The 24,969-nt window shown below is 37.8% G+C and overlaps 1 protein-coding gene across 1 annotated transcript in view; it reads left to right on the top strand.

Annotated features, from left to right (window-relative positions):
- Window positions 1-24,969, top strand: part of LOC122787923 (dynein beta chain, flagellar outer arm-like) — a 5,188,001-nt gene that overhangs the window by 4,438,434 nt on the left and 724,598 nt on the right. Inside the window, exon 92 of the mRNA XM_044054850.1 lies at window positions 6,005-6,161. Coding sequence (XP_043910785.1) covers window positions 6,005-6,161 — 157 coding nt within the window. The remainder of the gene's footprint in view (window positions 1-6,004; window positions 6,162-24,969) is intronic.

Raw genomic sequence — 24,969 nt, 5'->3', positions numbered from 1 at the left:
AGGAGAAACTGAACATTGAGGTAGAAGAACAAATAGTGGAACAGGTTAAGGAGAAGGGAAGTCTGAATGTGGAAGTAAAAACTATTATCAGAGGGGCTGCAGCCATCCAGCACAAAGTACCAGAGTTATTGTGTGACAGAAGAATGCCAATGAAGCTGAAAAGTAAGATGTACAAAACAGTGGGGTGACCGATACTTCTCTATAGAACAGAAACCTGGGCAATGAAGTCAGAGCAGTTGAGGAAGATGGGTAGTGAGAAGAAACAAAGACATTCAGCAAGATATGGATGGACTGCATGAAAGAAGACCTGTGGCATGGCAGTTGAAGGACATACGAGAGTGGCACTTAAGATCAGTGAACCCAACCCCATATAGAAAATCTGAAACAGGGTTATTGCTGATAATAATGATGGACTAGAATCTGTTAATCTTGAAATATTTATGTAATGCAACGCTTTAAAGCTTACTTCATGATCTTTATGGTTGAAGTTATTTTTTATATGTTGGCAAAGTTAGAAATAAAAGTATAAAATAGGTAGAAAAGAGAAAATTGTAGACTTAAGAAAACAGGAAATTATGTTATTTTAGCTTTTCAGATTATTTGACTTCATCTGTAAACAAGCCATCAGAACTATTTACTGTTTGCTGAACTTTAATTATTCACGAGACTGCATCAGTTCCTTTATCTGAGGTTTAATAAACTTAAACTAGTATGATGCTGTAACATTTGATCACCTTATAAAAACCATTAATAAAAGTTCAGAGTAAGTTCAGTTTAGTTTTACACATGAAAAAATGAAGGACAAAAAATATCATTATTACACTTTGTGACCCTTAGATTTGTATACCTTATAATATTGTCACTAAAGTTGGGAGTTCATGAAGACCTGTAAACTCTTATATAACACCCCAACATCTAAGATTATAGGGTTGCATGGACTAGAAATATTTCTACGCCTACAGCAACAACAGACTAAACGTAGAAGAAGATCTACATTGTAATTGGTAGTGATAATAAAGATTTACAGTGCAATACTTATAAAGTGAGAAGTGAAAACAAACTTTGAAGGGTATTAATACAAAAGTAAATTCATACATGGAGATACCTATAAATCTCTGAACATGAAAAACCATAGCATAGCTTTAAAAATCATAGCAGAGGTCCAGGAAGAAGAGCACTTTCTTATTTTTCTCAACAGAATGTCTTTACATTTTAGACTCTATGTGGTTAGTCATAAGGAATATTTGTATAGGCTTAGTTTGTTTCTTCGTATTATTATTATTATTATTTGATTATATGCATACATGAATAGGTATGACCTTATGAAGAATATCAGCAATATAGGAGGAGAAGGCTAAGTCTGAGGGCCAAAATCATAGCCTTGTGTCTAAATTATAGCAGTTGGTAGGTAGGTATGCATGGTATTAAAATATGATACAATATTAACATGTATGCAAATACTGGATATTCATCATACCCACTGCTGCTATAGCCTTTAGCCTGTATGGGTTGTTTCCCTGCCAAGAAACAATAATTGTCCAGCTTTAAAAAGCTATGGTTCCCCTCACACCTTCATTCTGAATGCTGACTGGCTAGCCCCAAGGAGGGAAATCAGCAACCAGAGTGAAGATTTCATCAGAGTGTTCTTGCTGCCATAAGAAGTAGCTTTGAGACTTTCCAGGAGTAGCAATCAGCAAAGAACTTCATTTCTGGCAGATAAGCCCCCAGGCTATGGCTGACAAAGTTCACAGATGACTGCAAACTAGGGGCTATAATTGACTCTATAGCAGACACAGACATCTTTTGAAAGGGTCTCACTGAGACAGTTACTGGATGTCAAAACCATGGCGCCTCAAGCTAAATGCCAAAAAGTGCATAGTCATTCCCTTTAGGAAAAACAAAGTACCCACAAACTATCACATAGGTGGTAACCCGCTAAATACAGAAGAACTAATAAGGGATCTGGGGACCCAGGTAGATAGTAACCTTTCCTTTGATAATCGCATTGCCAAAGTAGTTGAAAATTCTTCTATGTGGCCCACCTAATCACAAAAGGGTTTGCATCCAGATAAAAAGAGGTCATTGTTCCCCTCTACACATCACTCATCAGACCCATCATAGAGTACAATGCCCCATTTGGGATGTACCGTAAAAGACACCTGCAACAGCTGGAAAGACCACAAAAGTACCTCACCAAGAGGACCACTGGCCTCAAACAGATGTCCTATGCAGCTCGACTGAAGAAACTCCAGCTGTACTCAGTTGCATACCGCCTACTCAGAGGTAATCTCTGCCTGACATACAAGGCCATGTCCAACCCAGAATTGATGGACATGCTCCACCTAAAGAAAACCATATCCCCTCGAGCCACACGCTCTAGGGATCTAAACCTCACCACAACAATAAATAGGACATGCTGGAGGGATAGAATCCTGTCCCAGAGACTTCGCATGCTCTGGAACAAGATTCCAGTCTACATTAGGCAGTGCTCCTCGCTAACCCTCTTCAAGAGAAACCTTAATGAGTGGATGGGAAACAGAAAGTTTACCCCAGGGATCAATTCAATGGCTCTGCTAGACAGAGGCACAGGGAACTAATCTAAGAGGGCGGTGAAAGCCAACACATTCCGGCTAGGCTTATAAATGCCTTCGGGCAGATAGCCTAGTACCTACCTATGAACCTATTAGGGGAACTTCTCCAGACAGAATGTGTTGGCCTTTTTAAGAAAATACTATTTAAATTTAATTTCTAACTAAAATTGGTCTACAATTGGTATTTAGCCTTTAAGAAACCTGGTATTATTTTATCAATATCAGAAGTTTCCTTTCAGAGATTGCCATTTTTCAACTTTTAGTGTTTTTGGCTAAATGGGGATACATTTGGAAAATAAATATGTACTGCTTGTTTAGAGTTTGTTTTGTCACTAAAAGTTTAACTTTGGTTTGTGCAGGAACATGTTTTAGTGTAGTACTTCTGTTCACTTCATGACAACTTCTCTGCCATTTTCTTTTTTGTCAGTGTACTATTAACTTTAAAATGAGTTCTGGCAGGGAATTTATGAGCTGCTTCTGCTTTTACTTGGCCTAGGTGGGATATTTACTGTACCTAGGTTAGTTTGGCATAAGCAACACAACCTTTCTAACTGCATATCCATCTGAAGCATAGTTAAGTACGTCACTTCCACTACCTACCCATTTCACTATCTTTCACATTTTTTATATACCTCCCCCACCATACACTATCTGCAAGTATATGTATGTTTATTTTAGCAAGAAACACAGCGTACTTGTTCACAGAAATATATATGTTTGGAAACCCCACCCAGTAACACACCTCTAAATCGCATGCGAATTGTAGCTTGTAGAACCCTGTTGGCGCTCCATCAAGTGTTTTAATTGTTGTGGCCACTGCCACTAACTTCATAGGATTTCTTTCCTAACAAGTTCTTAATATATTATGTCCCAATCTCATAGTCCCCAGCCCACTGCAAAATACATAAATAGCCCTGACCCCCTGTACCCTCATATTCCCAGCCTGTATACTAGTTCCCATCTGCAGCACATTCTCCTTATTGTTAACTTCTACATTTTAATTAGCCTTCCTATCCCTTTACACTTCTATTTCTGGCACAGGACAGGAAATAGTACTCTTTTATGAGCTGTACACACATACTTAGCGCATGCAGTACTGTTAATCATTTTCCACGTCACACCCATACATATGTTAAATGCTATTTTTCTCCTTTCCTAGTGCAGTCTGTTTTTTGACTCATCCTTTGTATATGTATATACACATCCATCCATCCAAAATCCCTTTGTTCCATTTTTTGCACTTGGGGTTGGGGTGTCATTTTAACAGTGTCAGTCATCTAGAACCAATATATTGGCCTACTAAAGTTCATCAAAACATGAACAAAAATACATCCAAAAGAGCAAAAAAATAATAATAATAATAAAACAGTTTGTTGTGTGCTCTGAGATAAAAGCTCTGAAAATGCAAATCAAAAACAAAGTTTTTTGTAAGGGGGTGGCAAGTTCCTGTTACACTCCTTGCTTCTTAAATATGGCACCTCCAAGATAACATGTAGGTAAGGGTATATTCAGCAACCATGGTATTATAGCAATCTCACACCAAAGTCTATCAGCTTTGCTCTCAATCAAATTAAGCAGAAAGGAGAGCTGTTAACTTTCATACCAATCAACATATTTAACTGGACCCAAATTATATCAATAGATAAATAGACAGATAGCTAGCTAGCTAGCTAGATAGAGAGAGACAGAGAGAGAGAGAGAGAGACAGACAGACAGATACTCTACCTGCTCCCTGTTGAATTCCACTTCTTACACAGTAGTATACATTTATCCACAGTAGTGGTGCTGCGGTAGTGTTGTCGCCTCACAGCAAGACGTTGTCCGGTTCGGCGTCTTCTGTGTGGAGGTATGCGTGAATGGGTGTGCCTTCGTTGAAGGTTGTGCATCAGGGCTGGTAATTTGGCACGTAAAAATCCACTACCAAATATTAGCGGACTGGAGTTCCACTGTGGCCACCCCTAACTGGGATAAGCCAAAAGACACAACAACAATGCAGTAGTATATATTTAGTACTCATTCTCTCTGTTTCCCTGCCCTTTTATAGTGTCCTTCAAAGTAATTTAGGTTTCACCCATTCATGTCATCATGGCAGTGTTTTGCATGGCTATGAATTAGCATCCTCATGTCCCCAGATAATCTGTCTGTTATGCAAATGCCCAACTCATGAAGCACGCTGCTAGTTTTATTCTAGGGTAGAACAAAGTGTTAAACAACACTTGCAAGAGACTGCACTAGCTTTGCAATGATTATATTATGGTGCAGTGGAGGTAGTGAGAATGGACAATGGCTGTTATGCCATGATCTGTCCATTACATAGAAATGTCTGCCACAGCACCACCTCACCCAGTCTTGACCATACTCTACCCTACTTTGTTTCAGTCCTTCATGTATAAACATTGTACAGGTAAGCGGGACACCTTTAATGCCAGAGGTTTTGCTGTATGAATCCTGAATGGCTCAAAGCCTCAGTAAAGTTGATATTAGCATAACCACTCTGCTGAAGAGCTGTGGCATTGGAGATGCTGGTGCACACCAGTATTGTCTTACACTGACTGGATTGCAAACAGTTTTATAACTACTGCCACACTGCTGTCTTCTATTTTCTGAAATCTGTTCTATACAGAAATAGCTTGTGTTTTCCTCTTCTTTTAGAATCTGAGTCTGAACTTTTTTTTTCACTAGGTAATAGCTTTCTGTTGAATAGTAGCACAACTTAATTACTTACATTGGTATCCATTTTTCTAAAGCAACACATGTAAGCCTAATAGATAACTTTAAAATGTAAGAAAATAAGTATTAGATGCAATCACACATCCTGTTTTACTATCTGAATATTTTTGACCGCCAAATGTGATTCCTTGATGCTATGTCAGTGATGGACTTTGTGAACAATAATAACCCCACAACTAATTTCCTGAATCCCACACTTATATTTTCTGATTTCTCTAAGATGTTTATTTATAGTTGATAGAGATGGTGGCTCACAGTACCAAGAAATTCCTTTTGAATAGGAATGGATCTTGTGATGTATTTCCATATTTTTTATGTAAGAGATTTGATCATATCATGCTTTTTGATCAGTGACTAGTGATTTTCTATGTAAAGGTTTCTTAGTAATTACTGCAGTTATTCTTCACAGTCATCCACTTGAATGAGGTCCCTTTGCTACTTTTAGATAGTACTTGGACAGAGTGTCACTACATTTAATCAGTTTTACGTAATCATATTTTTGTCACTTTCAGTGAGGTGATTGCTGTTGCTGATAAATAAAAATCACTTTTCTGCCCAGAACAATTTCATATTAGACTCCAAGCACAGGTGGCACAGACGTTTGACCTTAGTAGCTGTCTGTACTCTGTAGAGTTCGTATTCTGTAGAACAGTCACTTATATTTTTAAAATGATGTGTTTCAGTGCTGCTGAGTTTTTACGTGAATTATCAAATGTGTACGAAGCCATGCAGTATGGTCTTCCAACAGCATATGATGAAGAATTCAAGGTCAAAAAAAGAATATCACTGCTGCACGTATCCTTGGATCTGGTCATAGAACAACTGCCACCCCTTTTAAAGGTAACATATTTATCTAACTAAACACTTTGAAGTTACTGATGCTGGAAATTTCAAGTCTGTGGGATGTGCATTATCTGTACCTGCATATGTGAATGTCACAAATATTTCAAAGCATTTATTTACATTTTGTGTCAACATATGTATATGTATTTCTGGTGATGGTAAAATGCAGTATATGATTTCTACAGAAAAGATGGCTGATGTATTGGCTACCTTTAATGATTTTTTTTGAGTAATGTGGCTCTGATTAGATTTGTGCTGCTGTTGCTTAGTTGGGAACTGTGTGATGTCTAACTAGTGATTGCTTAAGCTTTTGGACTGGATTGCCCTGAAGTAGACTAGACTAAATAGCACCGACATCAAAATGGTTAATAATGGCAGTTCAATGAATGGAAATTAAGAGTCTGCAAAAGTATTAACCCTGCAAAATATTTCATTCTACAAGCTATGGTAAGCTAGGAGTTGACTGTATTATTAATGAAGGAGATTGCCCACTCTCTCCCAGTATATACAAAAATTATCTGTAATGTTTTTCCTCTGTCTTTTTTATCTCCTTAAAAAAAAGAATACTCGAATTGTAGTTGCCTACGATTGCACTGATCATGCAATATTAAAATCTGAAGTCTATAATGAGTTGTTTTGCATGCTTCATTTTTGAAATGGGAATAGGCTTTTCACTCTTTAGTAAATTGTACCATGTACTGATCGAAGTGCGCTTCATGGGGAAACATTTATTTATTTATTTGCTTTCTTGCTTAGTCCATGTTGGCCAGGTTGGTCTTCTCAGACTTTTGCTGTCAAGGGCAGCATCAAAAGTAATTTAGAATTATAGAATACAGTAGTATGAAATATGATGAATCATTGTACATAATAAGTAATAGTATGAGATTCAAAGAAAACACAGTACAGTATCAGATAATAAGTAAAAATCTGACATGAGTCTCATTATATAAAACATATATTACAAAATGTTTACCCTGCACAGAGACTACCATAGAGAATGTGGTAGCTGTTGGCTGGTACTAAATAGGGAGAGAAATTCAATGCACATGAATTAAAAGAGGAGACTGTGTAAAAGGAGTTGGAAAGATAGATCTTGGAGATGATGGGTGTAAGTGGAGGCTCCAGTAGGGCAGAGATGTAGGCGTTGACAGTAGACTAAGATCTAGAGTTTAAATGCATTTACAGAGGCCAGGGCTTATTGAGGGTGGGGAAACTGCATTAATATAAGTGTCACATGAGAAGACTGTTTGAAGAGTGAAGACAGAGATGGTGCAGAGATATAGGAATCAGATAACATTTATACGTATATTCATTTATAGCTTGGAGGAGGAGGAGGTCCTTCAGCTTTCTACAGAAGACCCTTATAGAAATGCACGCCCTTTCTTTAAATAGGAGAGATATTTTGATCACAAGAATTACTACTTCTAAGGACTTTTCCTCCATTGTTTCATTTTGCTTTAGTTATGTTGAGCTGGTACAAGTCAAATATATCAGTTTTGGTAGTGATAAGACTGGATCCCTATTGCAAGTCCATGATTCATAAATGTAAGTCCCACAATTACAGAAAATGTGTGAAAATGCAAGAAAACTGGTTTTATTTTAAAGTTGTTTTGTGCAGGGAAGCAAGCTCTCCTGCACCCCGCAGTGTGGGGAGAAGCCCCCATTACCCAACAAATGTATATACACCAACTCTAAGATAGCCATACCTTGAAGAAAAGAGAATATTCCAAGAAGGAGCAATCTCAGATTTGGTTTATTGAGTTCAGCATTTTTCCTCATTCTTTCTTGCTGTTTCAGGGCTCACAGTTAGGAATCTTGGAACATGAAGTGATTACCAATATGACTAGCAAGCTGCATGTAGAGGTTAATTTGTGAATTTGGGAGTCTACTGAACTGATTGGAGAATGAATCAGGAAGTGAAACAGATTAGCAAGGAGGAAGTACGGACAGCTATGAAGAGGATGAAGATGAAGAATGGAAAGGCTGTTGGTCTAGATGACATACCAGTGGAAGCATGGAGGTGCTTAGGAGAAATGGTAGTGGAGTTTTTAACCAGATTGTTTAATGAAATCTTGGAAAGTCAGAGGATGCCTGAAGAGTAGAGAAAAATTGTTTTGGTACCTGTTTTTAAGAATAAGTGTGATGTGCAGAGCTGTAGTAACTACAGAGGGATAAAACTGATCAGTCACAGCTTGAAGTTATTGGAAAGAGTAGTGGAAGCTAGGTTAAGAAGGGAGATGATGATTAGTGATCAGCAGTATGGTTTCATGCTGGGAAAGAGCACTACAGATGCATTCTTTGCTCTGAGAGTTGAAGTAGAAATATAGATAAGGTCAGAAAGAGTTGCATTGTGTCTTTGTGGACTTGGAGAAAGCATATGATAGAGTGCCTAGAGAGGAGTTGTGGTATTGTATGAGGAAGTCAGGAGTAGCAGAGAAGTATGTAAGAGTGGTACAGGATATGTACAAGAGTAGTGTGACAGTGGTGAAGTCTGCAGTGGGAGTGACAGATGTGTTTAAGGTGGAGGTAGGATTACACAAAGGATCATCTCTGAGCCCTTTCTTATTTGCAGTGGTGATGGACAGGTTGACAGACAAGATCAGACAGGAGGCCCCATGGACTATGATGTTTGCAGATGACATTGTGATCTGTAGTGAGAATAGCGACCAGGTTGAGGAGACCCTCGAGAGGTGGAGATATGCTCTAGAGAGGAAAGGAATGAAGGTCAGCAGGATTAAGACAGAATATATGCGTGTGAATGAGAGGGTGGATAATGGAATGGTGAGGATGCAAGGAGTAGAGGTGGCGAAGGTGGATGAATTTAAGTACTTGGGATCAACAGTTCAGAGTAATGGTGAGTGTGGAAGAGAGGTGAAAAAGAGAGTACAGGCAGGGTGGAATGGGTGGAGAAGATTTGTTAGGAGAGTGATTTGTGAAAGATGGGTACCAGTAAGAGTGAAAGGGAAGGTTTACAAGAGGGTAGAGACCAGCTATGTTCTATGGGTTGGAGATGGTGGCATTGACAAAAAGACAGGAGTCAGAGCTGGAAATGGCAGAGTTAAAGATGTTAGGATTTCCACTGGGTGTGACAAGGATGGACAGGATTAGGAATCAGTATATTAGAGGGTCAGCTCGGGTTTGGATGGTTTGGAGACAAAGTCAGAGAGGCGAGATTGCATTGGTTTGGACATGTGCTGAGGAGGGATGCTGGGTATATTGGGAAAAGGATGCTAAGGATGGAGCTGCCAGGTAAGAGGAAAATAAGAAGGCCTAAAGTTAAGGTTTATGGGTGTGGTGAGAGAGGACATGCAGGTGGTTGGTGTGACAGAGCAAGATGCAGAGGACAGGAAGAAATGGAAACAGATGATCTGCTGTGGCGACCCCTAATGGGAACAGCCGAAAGAGAAGAAGAAGAAGAAGATTGAACTGATTGAAAAGACAAACCTGTTTAAGCTGCCAAGAATAGATAACCAATGTCTGGAATTATCAACACTAACAAGAATTAGAAAAGTAGGGGCAGTTATTTTGCAACCATAAAGGAGTTTAACATAGCGAGACATCTTTAAAAATGCAATGGAGAATCTCCGTTGCTTTTTTTAAAGCTGCCTCGCTATGTTAAGCGAAACAGTGTGAAAAAAGAGTTATAGTAATGGAAAATTTCCAGGCGACCGGACCTTTTTCCATTACTATAACTCTGATTTACAATGTGCACACTGACCAATCAGCGTACACGGTTTTGAATATTAATGGGGGGCAGTTGTATAATAAGCGTTTTATAACTTGCCATTTATAGACTAATAATGCTGCTGTACAGTGAGTTTGGACTGCATTGCATTTCTGAGTGAAATCTTTAATTTGGATGTTAGATCTTTTAGTCCAGAGCCACCCTAACTGTGCTACAGCTTCTACCTCCAAAATACTAACAGTGTATGAATGCACAGAGTCATGTAGAATCAAACAAGAAACAAATGTCAAACATAAACACAAAACAAAATCATATGCAAAAAAAGTTTTTGTCCACAAAGCAGTTTATATAATACTAATAAATATATCACACTTATTTTATGTATATTTTATATTAAACAAAAACAATTTAAATTATTTTGTGAAAAACACTGAACTACTGAACTTAATGTGTAGTATAGAGAGATAAAGCCATGACTACACCTCCAAAGACCTTATTTTCACTAGCAGCTCCAGCGTTCAAAAAGCCAGGTGGGAAAGAAGGGGTAGACAGCTTACATAGGCTTGTTTGTCCTGGGAAGGGGAAATTGCAGTAATGTCTGGCTAAAACTCCTCCTGTGCAAGTGGAGTTTGGCACTCCAGTAGTGGCACCAGGACTTGCGACATGGACTTGGCTTTCTAACTGGCAGTGTTAGCCGTTGGTCATTGTTTGTAGGGAAGCAGGCACACAACACTGGTGAGCATGGACTGTTTTCACATTGATAGAGATACTGTGATCAGCCGCAACTCAGGAGGGAAGTAGGATAAACAGCCTTAAAAAAAAATAACATCTGTATAAGAGAGCTGATAGCAGTCAACACAGGAGATGTAACATTTATATATATATATATATATATATATATATATATATATATATATATATACATATATTTATTTATTTTATTTATATAAATTTGATGACCAGGGAAGTCCAAAGGGCCAAGAAGAGCCTGTTTTCAGTGGAGGCTCAGGGAGAAAAGATCCACAATAATTGCAAGTTACATTTCACATGTTACAAAAGGACATAGTTCATATAGCTAATTAAACATTTACAGATAAGCTCCATGATATTTGCACTTGGCTTGTCACAATGTCACAAAAATGAAAAGACATTATTCAATACAGAAATTTCAACATTTACATAAAGTGAATATTTTTGTTATAAACTCAATTGTAGGTTTAACATTTCAAAATATATAGCTACTAGCCATTAGTAGGTTAGGAAAATATTATGCATGGAGAGGGTAATAGTATATTTGAGACTGGAGAGTATAGTACAATAGATATTAGAGAGAAAATTAGTTTTTAGTAGGGGAGGGATTGTTTTGGGTGGGATGAAGTAATAGTAGAGGTTGTTGGATGAGTCAGTGCAAGGTAGAATGGGTAGAGGGGTTTAAGTTGGAGCGTGGCTAGGGCATTCCCATTTGGAAGAAAGATGAGAGAGTAGCTGAGATTTGAAATTTGTTTGGTTAGGTAGGTTGCATAGGTGTGTGGGGAGAGAGTTCTACTGTTTAACTAAGGAGTGGGACAGCAGTAGATGGCCAGGAGGTCATGCAGATTTGAGGACCTGAAGTAGATTTAGGTGAGCGGTTGGGAATGTAAGGTTTTAAGGAAGTAGCAAGAGCTGGGCAGTTGGCAGGTTTAAAAATGAGCTTGTGGGCAATGGTGAGTTGTAGGTAACTGAGGTAGTTAGTAGTTGAAGCCAGTTGAGGATGAGGAGGGAGTGGCAGTGGTGGGAAGAGTTTTTTAAATTGATTGCAAATTTGGAGATCTTGCGGTAGCAGGATTCAAGTTTGGACCAAAGACTAAGATGGAGATTGGTGAAAAGAGGGGCACCATACATAAGGGAGGGAAGTAGAAAGGTGGATGCAAGAGTTTGACGGGTAGAGGAGCTTAGGAAGCAGTTGTGTCTGTAGAAGAGACCTAACTTTTGATGGATTTTCTTGATTGTAGAGTGGCTGTAGGTGTCATATTTTAGTTCTTCATCAATAATGATGCCACTTAGCTTGGTGTTGGAAACAATTTCAAGAAGGGTTTTGTTTTGGCTCCGTATGGTGAATGTGGATTTGTCAATGGAGTTTTTAGTAGGGGAAAGGACTATTAGTTTGGTTTTATTTGCATTTAGTGCCAGATGGTTAGACTGCATCCAGGTTTCTGTTTTGGAGAAGGCTAGTTGGGTTTTTGCTAGGAGCTCGGAGAGGAAGAAGGTTGAGCAAATGATTACTGAGTCATGTGCATGTGGATGATAGATGAGTCTGGGATGGATTGTTGAAAGTTGTTAATGAATAGGTTGAAGAGCAGAGGGCCAAGAACAGAACATTTGGGGACACCAGTGGGTATGGGAAGGAAGGGGGAGGTTGAAGTTTTCCATTGGACAGCTTGTTGGTAGTTGGACAAGTATCTGGAAAACTAGATGGTGGTGGTGGTAGAGAGGTGTAGGGTGGAGAGTTGGGATATAAGTAGGGTGTGTGAAATGGTGTTAAAGGCTTTTGACAGATATAGGAATAGTGTGGATATGAACTTGCATGAGTCGCATTCGAGGTTTGTGGTTTCAAGAAAGGAAAGAAGGGCAGTCATGGTGCTGTGGCCAGGGTGGAAGCTGTGTTGGGTAGGGGAGAGGAGGTTGTTTAGTGTTAGGCATACCATGAGTTGTGCTTGTATTGTTTTCTCTAGTATTTTAGAAAGAGGGGAAAGGATGGCAATAGGCCTGAAGTTGGTGGTATCAGTATTTTTGCCACCTTTGTGGAGGGGGATGATGTAAGCATGGTGCCAGATAGAAGGGACATATGATTCTTGTATGGATCTATTTATATGAATAGAGATGGGATAGGCAATGCTGTCTGCAGATTGTTTGAGGAAAGTGGGTGTAAGGTTGTCAGGTGCATTGCGACAGGGTTTGAGTTTGAGGAGAAGTCTTTTTATAGTGCTTGTGGGGATGGGCTTGAGGCAGAAGGAGGTGGATGAAGGTTGATGGTTGGGGTGGTGGTTGGGGCAGGAGGGGTGATGGTGGAGGAGGGGGGTGGGAAGGAGGCTGATAGTTTAGCTATGCAGTCTATGAAGAATGAGTTAAGGGCAAGGGTTTTCTTTGTTGCCTGGATGCAGCATGAATTAGATGGAGTCCCAGAATTGTTGGGGATTTGTTGAGTGCAAGGACTGGAGTTTAGAGTAGTGGGCTTTGTAGTCTTTAATTATAATTTTTTTTGCGGAGTTTCGTAGTTGCTTATACTCTAGGTGGGTGTTAGGGTTTTTAAGTTTTTGATATTGTTTCCATTTTTTGTCCCTTTGGTGCAAGGCTAGTTTAGTATCTTTTGATAACCATGGATAGGGATTGGTTTTGATGCATTTGTTTCGAGGGGGGGCTTGCTGATTGAGAAGGGTTAGGAATGAGTAGGAAACAGCATCATCTAGAGGAAGGGTTTTTAGAGGAGATCAATCAGTATGCTTTAAGCATTCGGAGAAAGTTATTCGCAGAAATGTTACCACAAGAACTGTACGTGCTGTTCATAAAATATCAACAGCAGTTTTTTACATCTTGTTGTCAAATTTTACATAATGCCATGCATTTTTAATCTGTTTAAATTGTGATATATTAAAAAAAAATAGAAATTAAGCATGTTTTCATAGATAGCTTAACAAACTATGCTGAGTAGTCTTAATGTGTATGTGATATATATACTGTATCAGTGGTGGTTCTGTCTACTGTGTTGTAAACATTCACTTAAAGCTATACTGTCTTTGAAAGCTTTTTTTGTTAAATATTTGCAGTATTCTGTAGGATGGTATTTGGTGTAGAATGGTAAGGCTGTGACCTGTACTTCCTATGGTGCAAGGATTGATTCCTTCAGCCCTCATTTGCTTAATGTGTAACCTTGAACAAGTCATGTAACCAGACAATTCTGGGGGCAAATAGGAATTTGGGCTATGCTGCTCAAAGGTCCCCTGGACTGCAAATTTAGCAACAACCTATTTTAAGCACAAGTATATTTAAAAAATCTGTATGTGTCATGTTATGCATTAAGGTAAGTAGCAGTTTTGTAATCATAAAAGATCCCTTTACAGGATGCCATTCACATTTTTGTAAGTTGCTTTTATTTGTTTTTTACTTTTATCCCCATGCGCGCTTATAATCAACCCTACCCTCAATCAGACATAAGACCATCCAAGGAAGCCATCTTCCAGGCAGCCATGAGAGTGCATTGTACTCTTACTGGCATCCTGGCAAAGAGAGCTTTTTTTATTTTATTGCCTAACCCAACACCTGGTGGTGACACAAGCACTTGCATCATTAGGAGGACTACCTATGACCCTTTGTCCGTGTGTGCTTGCTTCCTCACATGTGCTTGCTGGGACTACCATCACTGGCTTGGAAAGCCAAGCCAATGTTTTCTCGGCAGTGGTTACCTGCATCATGATGGGCTTCTGCTGTCCAGTCAAGGCCCTGTCATGAAAGCAGCAGTACAAGTTAAGTGGGAAGCACAATCCCTCATTCCCCAGAATGGATGCATGGGCACACCATATTCTCCCTGTCATTCACCCAAGAAGCTAGTTAAACTCAGGTCACCTGGGTTGCAGTCAGGGCTTTTTCCATGTACACCACTAGCTCAGGATAGGTTACTTGTTTTTGAAAGTGTTAATGGAAATATTACAATCTTCCACATTTCATAAGTTGCTTTGCCAATAGTGTTTCATTGAATCATATGTGATACACACACACACACACACACACACACACACACACACACACACACACACACACACACATGCACATTGTCATTTCCATTTTTATTCCGTGTGATGTTTAATTTACTTGGTATACACTACTGAATTGTTTTTACAAATTAGAGCGCTGTTAACATCTTCTGTGAATAACTGATCAGTTACATTACAGGTCTAAAGGCTTTTCTGGTATGGTCGCACTACTCAAGGCAACAGCATTTGTGTCATTCTTTCTGATTTATAGAAAATCTGATATGCATAACCTCTCAGTAGCACTGTCTAGTTCTGTATGTTTTCCTGAACCCATTTAAGGGTTGGATTTTCTTTCATTAAACAAAATGATCAGAGCCTTGCTATTGATTTATATGGGATCATAACTGTGGCAAAGCCTTACTTATCTTGTTATAAATGTCTTTTCGCAGTAGATATTAGGTTACAAGATGTAAAACTAATTGCTAAGTACCATCCACACATTCTGTGTGAAAGCATAACTCTTGTGGCATAAGGTAAATTGCGAACAGTAGTATCAACTGTCTTTCAACAGAGTAGTAAATACAAATATTGTTAAGTTGTGTAGTAGTAGTAAGCATTGCTGCCTCACAGTGTTTGGTTCACCAGCTGAGGTGTCTCCTTTGTGGACTTTGTTCATCCTCCCTGTATCCGAATATTTTACTAATTTTTCCAGTTGTCTTTCACATGCCAGAGATTAATGCGTGAAAGCAGGAGATCATTTTAACTGTCCATAGGTGTGTGAGAGAGAGAGAGAAAATGTGTGTGTGTGTGTGTGTGTGTGTGTGTGTGTGTGTGTGTGTGTGTGTGTGTGTGTGTGTGATGGTAGATTTCTCCCCAATCAGGAAGAGCCTTGCATCCATTGAATGCTATCATGCATTACATAAATTTGCATTTATTTTAGCAGGCAATCAGAGAATGAGAGGCATTTACAGATTATAAACTAATCTGCTGATTTTTGAAATTATTTCTTCCCAAGATTGTAGTAAACTTTGCTTAACAAATAATGCAGATGGTTTAAAAGGTGATGCGATCTGATGAAAACAATTATAATGATTAAGTTAACCCAGATATAATTTCAGCTCTGTAACTTTTATAAGAAATTAAGCCTTTCTGATGGCTTTTACTTTAATCCTCTCATGGCATAAACCATGGTCATTCACTACATGCCCAACATATTACACTTCTGTATATATACTATATGTACATATTTGTTTCTTTGTTTTTATTATTTTACTTAGTTGAGTGGGTTCCCCAAGGAACCTATTCAGACATGACCAGGATGAATCCTTAAAGAGCAAAGTTGACAATTTCATCAGCTATAGTATAATTGACAGTAAAAATCCTCATAAAATGCAAAAAAAGTTTAGAGGTAGAGCTCATAAATCAATAGAGGTACATAAATCATAGCTGAAAATAGTTCAGTACCCTTCATAAAACACAAAAATCTAAACAGTACAGACAGTAACGTCACAGACATTCAGAAAAGAATACATACAAACAGGTAATGTCAGACAATGTCAAAATCATGAGTATGCTAGAGCAGAAGACAAAAAAAAAGAATACGTTTACAGTTTGAGCAATAATGGGTTTGTTAGCAGGGCTGCATATAGTGTTAAGTATAATGAGCAGGATTTGTAGGCAATTTTGGAAGGGTACTCCTTTAAACACAACCTCATGTTCAATATGCATTTCCTCCAAAGCATTAACTTTAGAATGTATGTACTTTCTTCACTCCGTTTTAAATAAATTATTTCCAGCATGCTTTTCTAGGCAGATCTGGTCCAGTCCATCCAATCACTATCAGAAGAAAGCTTTTCTTTTGCTCATTAAAAGACCTTTTAACATTAGCAACTCAACCTAAGGCTGAGACCTAATTTACTCATGTGTCTGAGACCCCTAGCCCTGTAGCAACTGTTAAACTAAAGCAAAACAGTTAGTTGAAGAATTGGTGTCCATCTGTATCTATTTAGCTGTAGATTTAGGTGCTTTTACTTAAGAAGCCAATGAAATAAAAATACTTTCATTGTGGATCAACAATAACTTGACGTCATTGTATTTTTATGGATTCAGCAGCACATATCATATCCCTGACATACAGCATGATTTATTTGGATGGCAGTATAATTGTGGAGGAACTCTAAGCTGAGTTTGCTGTATAAGAAAATAGCATGTGATTTGGAAAATAGTTGCCATAGTAACAATCCGAGACTGTTTGGATTGCAGGCAAAAGTTGTGAGCAGAGGCATGGTAAGCCTCCTGCAGTAATGACTTCCAACCCTTCTTAGGCAGAATGAATTTTTCACAAATTGTGCTTGAAAGGGCTTGCCAGTCACTGAAGGTCAGGCCAGCAAATCCTAAATTTCCTCCCTATATTTCATTATATGCTTGTTTTTTTGCTAAGAGTTATTACGTTTGAAATTGGCCCAAATGAAAGCTCATTTGCAGTACAACTGGCTCATTAATCTACCTAGAGAAGTATTACACTGGCAGAGTTATTAATGAGATGAAGGAACCTCTTTCCTTGCTAATGCATTTCAAAACAAAGAACATTAAGGATCTCACTGAGAAACTTTATGCAGTTAATAATTTTATTTAATCCTCTTGATACCCTTTCCAGTGTTAAGTTTTAAACACGATCAGAGAAGAAATTCTGTATGACTTGCAAGCAGAATAGCCATCACAGTCAGGATCAAAGTGACAGCAGGTTAGCGAACATTTGAGATGGGAGAGAAGACTTAGCCAAGAATGTATTAAGGTTCACTGAATGTCGGTTAATGAGTGTTTATATTGGTATTTGCTTAAAGGGCAAAAGTGAGACGCAGTGTCCAATCCTTGACGTGGCTATTATTGGCATAAGACAAAATGGTCAATTATTTAGTGTAATTTGTTTTGTCTTTAATGCTCTTGTTTTTTAAAATGTGAGTGATATCAAAGCTAGATGACCTAACATTTAGATTACCTTATCACTCAAACACAGAGAATGGATCCCTGCAAAGTCATGTATTTGATTGTTTGGGGTTACTTGTCAGATTAGATGATAGTTGACAGGCTCCAAGGGGTAGAGTGTTATTCAAAGTACCATTTTAGTTGTCACCTGATTTTTGGGAATTATTTACATTGTATGTTTGAAGGGCAGGTATAAATAAAAGCATTTGACTGATGAACTTTGGGCAATTGCGACAGAGAAGCAAAAGACATTTACATATAACAACACTATGAACATTAACTAGGTTTGACAGACAAGTCTTAAAGGGAAAGACAATATTTTTACTTTTGTTTTCTGAAGTAATGAAGAATGCTGGAGCAAGTAAATGCATAACATCATAAAACCCGTTTTTTTAGAGCACGGGTGTGCAGCAGCTATTCATATAAGCTGTTGGCTGTTATGAGTTGATCATAGCTTTGCAAGATACATTTTTATACCACAGATGCTTAGAAATACTTTGCTGTGAGCTATAGCATCATTCAAGCAGATGTCTTTCAAAGTGTCAGCATGTGTTTTTGACGGGATACAAAAGATTACTAAACCTTGTAATTTAACCACTGTGTTGCTCTCTGTACTGTAAAAATTATTAGTGAAGAAATGGAACAGGTGATTTATTCTCCTTTATGATTTTAATTCTGCAGTATGGATCCTAATGCCTAATGCCTGTGACTAAAAAGATTCATAAAACAATGTATTTTATGTTTTATGTTTTACTTTTTAAATGGTAACACTTTCTTGCTGTTCAAACTGCATGCCTTCCTGAAGAATACAGAATAATTAACATTGTCTTCAGGATACTGACATCATACAATGAATGGGCAGAGAGTGGACAATAGGGAGGAGTTATTTGCCTTTTTTGAGTTAATGGAGGGAACCCTCAACAAAAGAAGTTTCATGAGTGAGCCTTTTGGTGAATTCATGACATGTGCAGTTAATGCAGGTAGCATGGTCTGGTTTTTGGGATGTTTTATAATTAAAAATTATAATTGCAGAGGAGGTTTATAGACTCCTGACCAATCATAGCAGAAAGATCTCCTTTATTGTAAAAGGGTGCATGTATGTGGGAGATTATAAAGGTCTTTTCCCCTGAACAAAGAAACTGCAGACATTTTTATGCTGTAAAAGCTTCTGAGCAAACATTTTGCTATCTATCAGGCTGCAGCCACTGATCAATTAAAACTAAACATCTCTATGTTGTTTTGCTTATTCAGAAGCTGAAGACACCGTATGTAAGCGTTCCTTTATTAGACATAAATTTCAGTCTTCCATACTGGTACTAGGAAATGCCATCACAGTGGAAAAAAGCCATAACAGGCCTATGTTGTCAGGATCCATTCTGAAATAAGATGGATTCTGCTGTTAAGTAAAAAGTATTATACAAACACAAAATGTTTCTCTCTTCTCATACTTTCCCCTTCTCAAATGCCTTTGTCATGCCATTAGTGTAGAATGTGTCTAGCTTGCTGGACCATTTGTAGTGTAACATAGCAGAGGATTGAGCTGGCAACAGTGGTTAGCCTGGTGTGGGAACCACCTGGCTAAAGTAACTAGGACACAGGAACTTCATACACAAAGCTGGTAGAAATGATGACAAACTCTGAACAGAAAGTTAATTGGATAGAAATGATTACTGTATTAAACATGCTTCTCTAAGCTGCTAACCACCTTGGCCCAACTAATCATAAGTGTGCCATATGGATGGACGCTTTCCAGGTATTGTTGGATACCAATTAGATCATGACTTAAAGTAGATAAAATGACTAGAACAAGGTCTGGTTTGGTTTTTGGGGAAAGGCTACAGTTTCCTAACCTATAGCTACACAGGGTAATATCCAGTTGTGCGTATTTCCATTTTTCTGTCTGAAAGGTATGATGTCCCATGCAAGGCTAGGAAATTAGAGTTGCAGCCATTTGTTCTGGAACTTGAAATATGGTCAGCAATGAGGTGGTGAAAGGCAAGTCTTTAAAAAGTGATTCTTTGCTCCATCAAGAATTTACTGACAATTAAATTAATGTATTTATTTATTTTGACCGGGATAATCTGGGCAAGAAACGTCCCATTTCAGTGAGGCCTGGGGAGAAAAGATCCAAACACTGAGAATAAAAATGCTTACAGTAATTTTATAATAAAAAGAGTTTTAAAGAAGATATTACTATAAAAATATAAACAACGTAAAATAAAGAACTAATGCATAGAGTTTTAATGAAACACTATATTAAGATTAGAAATAACATAAAGTAGTGGTCCAATATATGGAATTCTAAGAAAATATAATATTGATAAAGATGTTTATCAGGAATCACTGAAAATGCTTTTTTCCAATGCACTGATGATGGTTCAGTGGTAGAATTCTTGTTTGCTGCAGTGGAGAACTGGGTTCAATTATCAGCCAGTGCACCAAATTTTTTCCATCTAAGGCTGATAATTGTATATTATGATTTAACATAGCAGAGGATTGAGCTGGCAACAGTGGTTAGCCTGGTGTGGGAACCACCTGGCTAAAGTAACTAGGACACAGGAACTTCATACACAAAGCTGGTAGAAATGATGACAAACTCTGAACAGAAAGTTAATTGGATAGAAATGATTACTGTATTAAACATGCTTCTCTAAGCTGCTAACCACCTTGGCCCAACTAATCATAAGTGTGCCATATGGATGGACGCTTTCCAGGTATTGTTGGATACCAATTAGATCATGGCTTAAAGTAGATAAAATGACTAGAACAAGGTCTGGTTTGGTTTTTGGGGAAAGGCTACAGTTTCCTAACCTATAGCTACACAGGGTAATATCCAGTTGTGCGTATTTCCATTTTTCTGTCTGAAAGGTATGATGTCCCATGCAAGGCTAGGAAATTAGAGTTGCAGCCATTTGTTCTGGAACTTGAAATATGGTCAGCAATGAGGTGGTGAAAGGCAAGTCTTTAAAAAGTGATTATTTGCTCCATCAAGAATTTACTGACAATTAAATTAATGTATTTATTTATTTTGACCGGGATAATCTGGGCAAGAAACGTCCCATTTCAGTGAGGCCTGGGGAGAAAATATCCAAACACTGAGAATAAAAATGCTTACAGTAATTTTATAATAAAAAGAGTTTTAAAGAAGATATTACTATAAAAATATAAACAACGTAAAATAAAGAACTAATGCATAGAGTTTTAATGAAACACTATATTAAGATTTGAAATAACATAAAGTAGTGGTCCAATATATGGAATTCTAAGAAAATATAATATTGATAAAGATGTTTATCAGGAATCACTGAAAATGCTTTTTTCCAATGCACTGATGATGGTTCAGTGGTAGAATTCTTGTTTGCTGCAGTGGAGAACTGGGTTCAATTATCAGCCAGTGCACCAAATTTTTTCCATCTAAGGCTGATAATTGTATATTATGATTTAATTTTTTAGAGACGACTGCTTTTTTAATTTGTATTGAGCATTATGATCAGATGAGTTGCTGTTTCACATGAGTAATAATAGTGTACTGTAATTTAATTTTTTTAAAGAAGGCTGCTTTTTTAATTTGCATTGAGCATTATGATCAGCTGAGTTGTTGTTAGATCACATGAGTGATAATAGTGTACTGTGATTTTTTTTTTTAGAGACAGTGCTTTTTTAATTTTGTATTGGACATTGCAATCAGCAGAATTACTGTTAGATCATATGACTGTTTTCAGCTTTTAAGTGGAGGTGTTTGTTTTATGACTTAGATTCTAATGAAGTCCTTTATGCTTATGTATGAAAGCATCAAATCTACTAAATGTGTTCTCTGGTTGGTCTTGCACTTGGATCTGTGTTTTTCCAAGTTTTGTTTTCATCTGAATGAGAGTTTGTAAGTGTTTGCTTATTGTTATTGGCTCTGTAAAGGTGTGGTTAATAAGTATATAGACCGGGTAAGAGGAAGGATCCGCTGCCATTTTGATGTATTCACCTGTGAGGTTATCTGCAGCTAGACTTGCGGGTTTTAACTTTTGGATTTTTTTTTTTTTATTGTTGAAGTAGTTATAGATTTTAAGGAGAAGGATGCTGTGAAGTTATTTTGCTATGTAGCTGGTGGAGGATTATAGGAGGACTTATCTTTGACGAGATAAAACTGTTTGGATGAAGTGATTTTTGAACTGGGTGGCAGTATTGGTGGTCCTGTTATTAGATAATGGTGGTTGTTTGACCAAATATGGAGAAGCATTTTCACTGATGCCTAGAAGAGCTTTTGGTTATGCAGGGCCTTCTCATGAAGGTTAGTGTAGAAGTGTTTTATCAACTTTTATACAGGATTTGGTACAGTTTCTGAAGTATCTGAAGTTTTGCCAGCACATCCTTTTTCTTATTTCATTCACAAAAACTCATTGAAACAAGTATTCTGGGGTCTATATTACATTGACGAATGCTTAAATGTTCGAATCTCTAAAGGTCGACCTTTAAAGATTGAACGTTTAAGTGTTCGAAAATGTAATAAAATAAAAAAAAAATAAAAAAAAAAGGTAAACTGAAAAGGTTTTAGCAGGGGGGCAAGCCCCCCTACACCACCCACCCACACCCCCCTACTTAAATATACCAACTCCGAGATCGCTCTTCAGTAAACGGCAGAGCGGAAACGGGAAATTTCCCATTCCTACACTGTAGCGGGATCTTGGAGTTGGTATATTTAGGTAGCGGTGAGTGCAGGGGTCGCAGCCCCCATCCCTGCTAACACCCTTTAGTTTTTTTTGTTTTACTTTTATTTTTTTTTTTTAATTTTTAAAGATATTCGAACACTTAAATGTTCGATCTCTAAAGGTCGACCTTTAGAGATTCGAACATTCAAGCGTTCGTTTATCTAATATAGACCGGTTTTCTGCTCCAGATTCTGACACACAATCTTCCTTCCTTAATATACTCATACAGAACAACTTATCAGTTACATTGTGATTTGTTTTGTGACAATTGTTTCCCTAATGAACACAACTTGTTTGGTTTCTTTTGCTAAACAAGGTGCTGGGTTATTCTTTTTTTTTGGCCTGATTGGAGCCAGTTCATGTAATATATTTACAAATATTTTGTTAAATTCATAGAATGCTTCCAATAGAGGACTTTTTTTAGAATATTCCTTTACATAGCTGAAGGTTGGAAATAAAAATGGGCTGCATTCTATCCCTTTTAAATTTCTGCCTTAAATAAACATGTTTGCACCAGTTTGCGCTTGTTTTAGCTCAGCAGATCCTGTTTTGGCATCCTGCAGACTACAAAGGCAGCAGAAGGAAGAAAGAGAGCCTTTAACTGATTCTAAGTATCTCCATTTGCCTTTTTTGCTTGAATTTGCTTAAATTCATTTATTGCACTTTACCATAGCTGTTTTTTAAATTAATGCTTCTATTGTTTGTTGGCTACATACTCAAGTGCGCTAGTCTGTTCTGTGCTTAAAAAGTAAATTTACTGATGTTCTAAATGTATATTTGCTGTTTTTCTGAAAAAACAAAAAAAAAATAAAAATCTATCTGTTGCTCATTTATCACACCTTTCTCTGATACTAGAACAGTCTTGATTCAGATTTGCTGAATTCAGGACTGCATTGGAGTTTCTGAGTTGCCTAGACCTTACTGTGATAGAGGGAAAGCCTTCCTGCTTATCAGTGGGAGTGGTAAGCATTCGTCAGCCTATCTACTACTAGATGAGTGGTTTTCAGCTCTGAAATTGTACCTTATTGGCCATTTTGGGCTGCATTTTATACCTTTTAACTTTCTGCCTTAAAAACCCGTGTTTGCACAGGTTTGCATATTTCTTAGCGCAGTGGATCCTGTTTTGGCATTGTGCAGACTACAAGGGAAGCAGAAGGAAGAAATAAAGGCTTTAACTGATTCTAAGTATCTCTGTTTGCTTTTTCTGCTTGAATTTGCTTAAATTAATTGATTGCAGTTTACCTTAGCCATTTTATTAAATTACTGCATTTATTACAACTGCATTTATTGTTTGTTGGCTACACACTCAAGTGTGCCAGCCTGTTCTGTGCTTATAAATTAAATTTACTGCTGTTTGTAAGTGTATATTTGCTGTTTTTCTGAAAAAACAAACAAAAACATCTATCTATTGCTCATTTCTACCATTTTTTTCTAATACTACAATACTCCAGATTCAGATTTTCTGAATTCAGGACTGTATTGGAGTTTCTGAGTTACCCAGACCCTACTGTGATAGAGGGAAAGCCTTTCTGTTTATCAGTGGGAATGGTAAGCATTGAGCAGCCTATCTACTGCCAGAGGAGTGGTTTCCAGCTCTGAAATTATACCTTATTGGATGTTTTGGGCTGCATTTTATCTCTTTTAATGTTCTGCCTTAAAAACTCATGTTTGCGCTGGTTTGCACTTGTTTTAGCTCACTCTATTCTGTTTTGGCATCCCTCAGACTATAAGGGCAACGAAAGGAAGAAAGATAGAGAAACTTTAACTGATTCTAAGTATCTCCATTTGCCTTTTTTTCTTGATTTTGCTTAAATTCATTTATTGCACTTTACCTTAGCAATTTTTTATATTACTGCATTTATTCCAACTGCATTTATTGTTTGTTGGCTACACACTCAAGTGTGCTAGCCTGTTCTGTGCTTAAAAAGTAAATTTACTGCTGCTCTCTTAGTGTATATTTGCTGTTTTTCTGAAAAAAACAAACAAAAAAATGTATCTTTTGCTAGTTTCACCCTCCTTTTTCTGATACTAGAACAGTCCAGATTCAGAGTTGCTGAATTCAGGACTATAATGGAGTTTCTTAGTTGCCCGGACCTTACTGTGGTAAAGGGAAAGCCTTTCTGCTTATCAGTGGGAGTGGTAAGCATTGAGCAACCTCTCTACCACTAGAGGAGTGGTTTCCAGGCTGCTTTGGGCTGCATTCTATCCTTTTTAACTTTTTCCATTAAAAACCAGTGCTTACATGGGTTTGCGTGATGAGCAGTGCTACTAAGCTAGGCTAAACCATTACCAGTGCCAGAAAGTCTACTCTTCACATTTTCCCTTAGATCTTGCTAGTTTTCAACTTTCAGAACTCTAACTAGACTACTAAGTCCAGTACTTGCTCAAAACCTTTTGTAGCAACTACTGTAGCATATATACTGCTACCAGCACTAAACCTTCCACAAGTAAAAGAAACAAAAAAAAAACAACTTCAGTACTTAATAAATTGAACACCTATCCAGGCATGACTAAAGGTCAGTTCCCTGTGCTTTCTCATATTAACTTGGTGAACCTGGGCATCCTGAGGCAATGTAGCAACTGCCTCATTTACACAGACAACCCTCTCCTCTTACCCCCTCCTCAGCACTCTGACTTGTGAGATATGCACCTATATAGCCAAATTGGAAGCCAAGTACACTCCAGGCAAGACTGGACTAGCCAGTCAA

The sequence above is a fragment of the Protopterus annectens genome, chromosome 13.part0 (genome assembly GCF_019279795.1).
Source record: "Protopterus annectens isolate FY-2018-M chromosome 13.part0, PAN1.0, whole genome shotgun sequence".
In the NCBI taxonomy this organism is placed as follows: domain Eukaryota; kingdom Metazoa; phylum Chordata; order Ceratodontiformes; family Protopteridae; genus Protopterus; species Protopterus annectens.
This window is presented reverse-complemented; position numbering and strand designations above follow the sequence as displayed.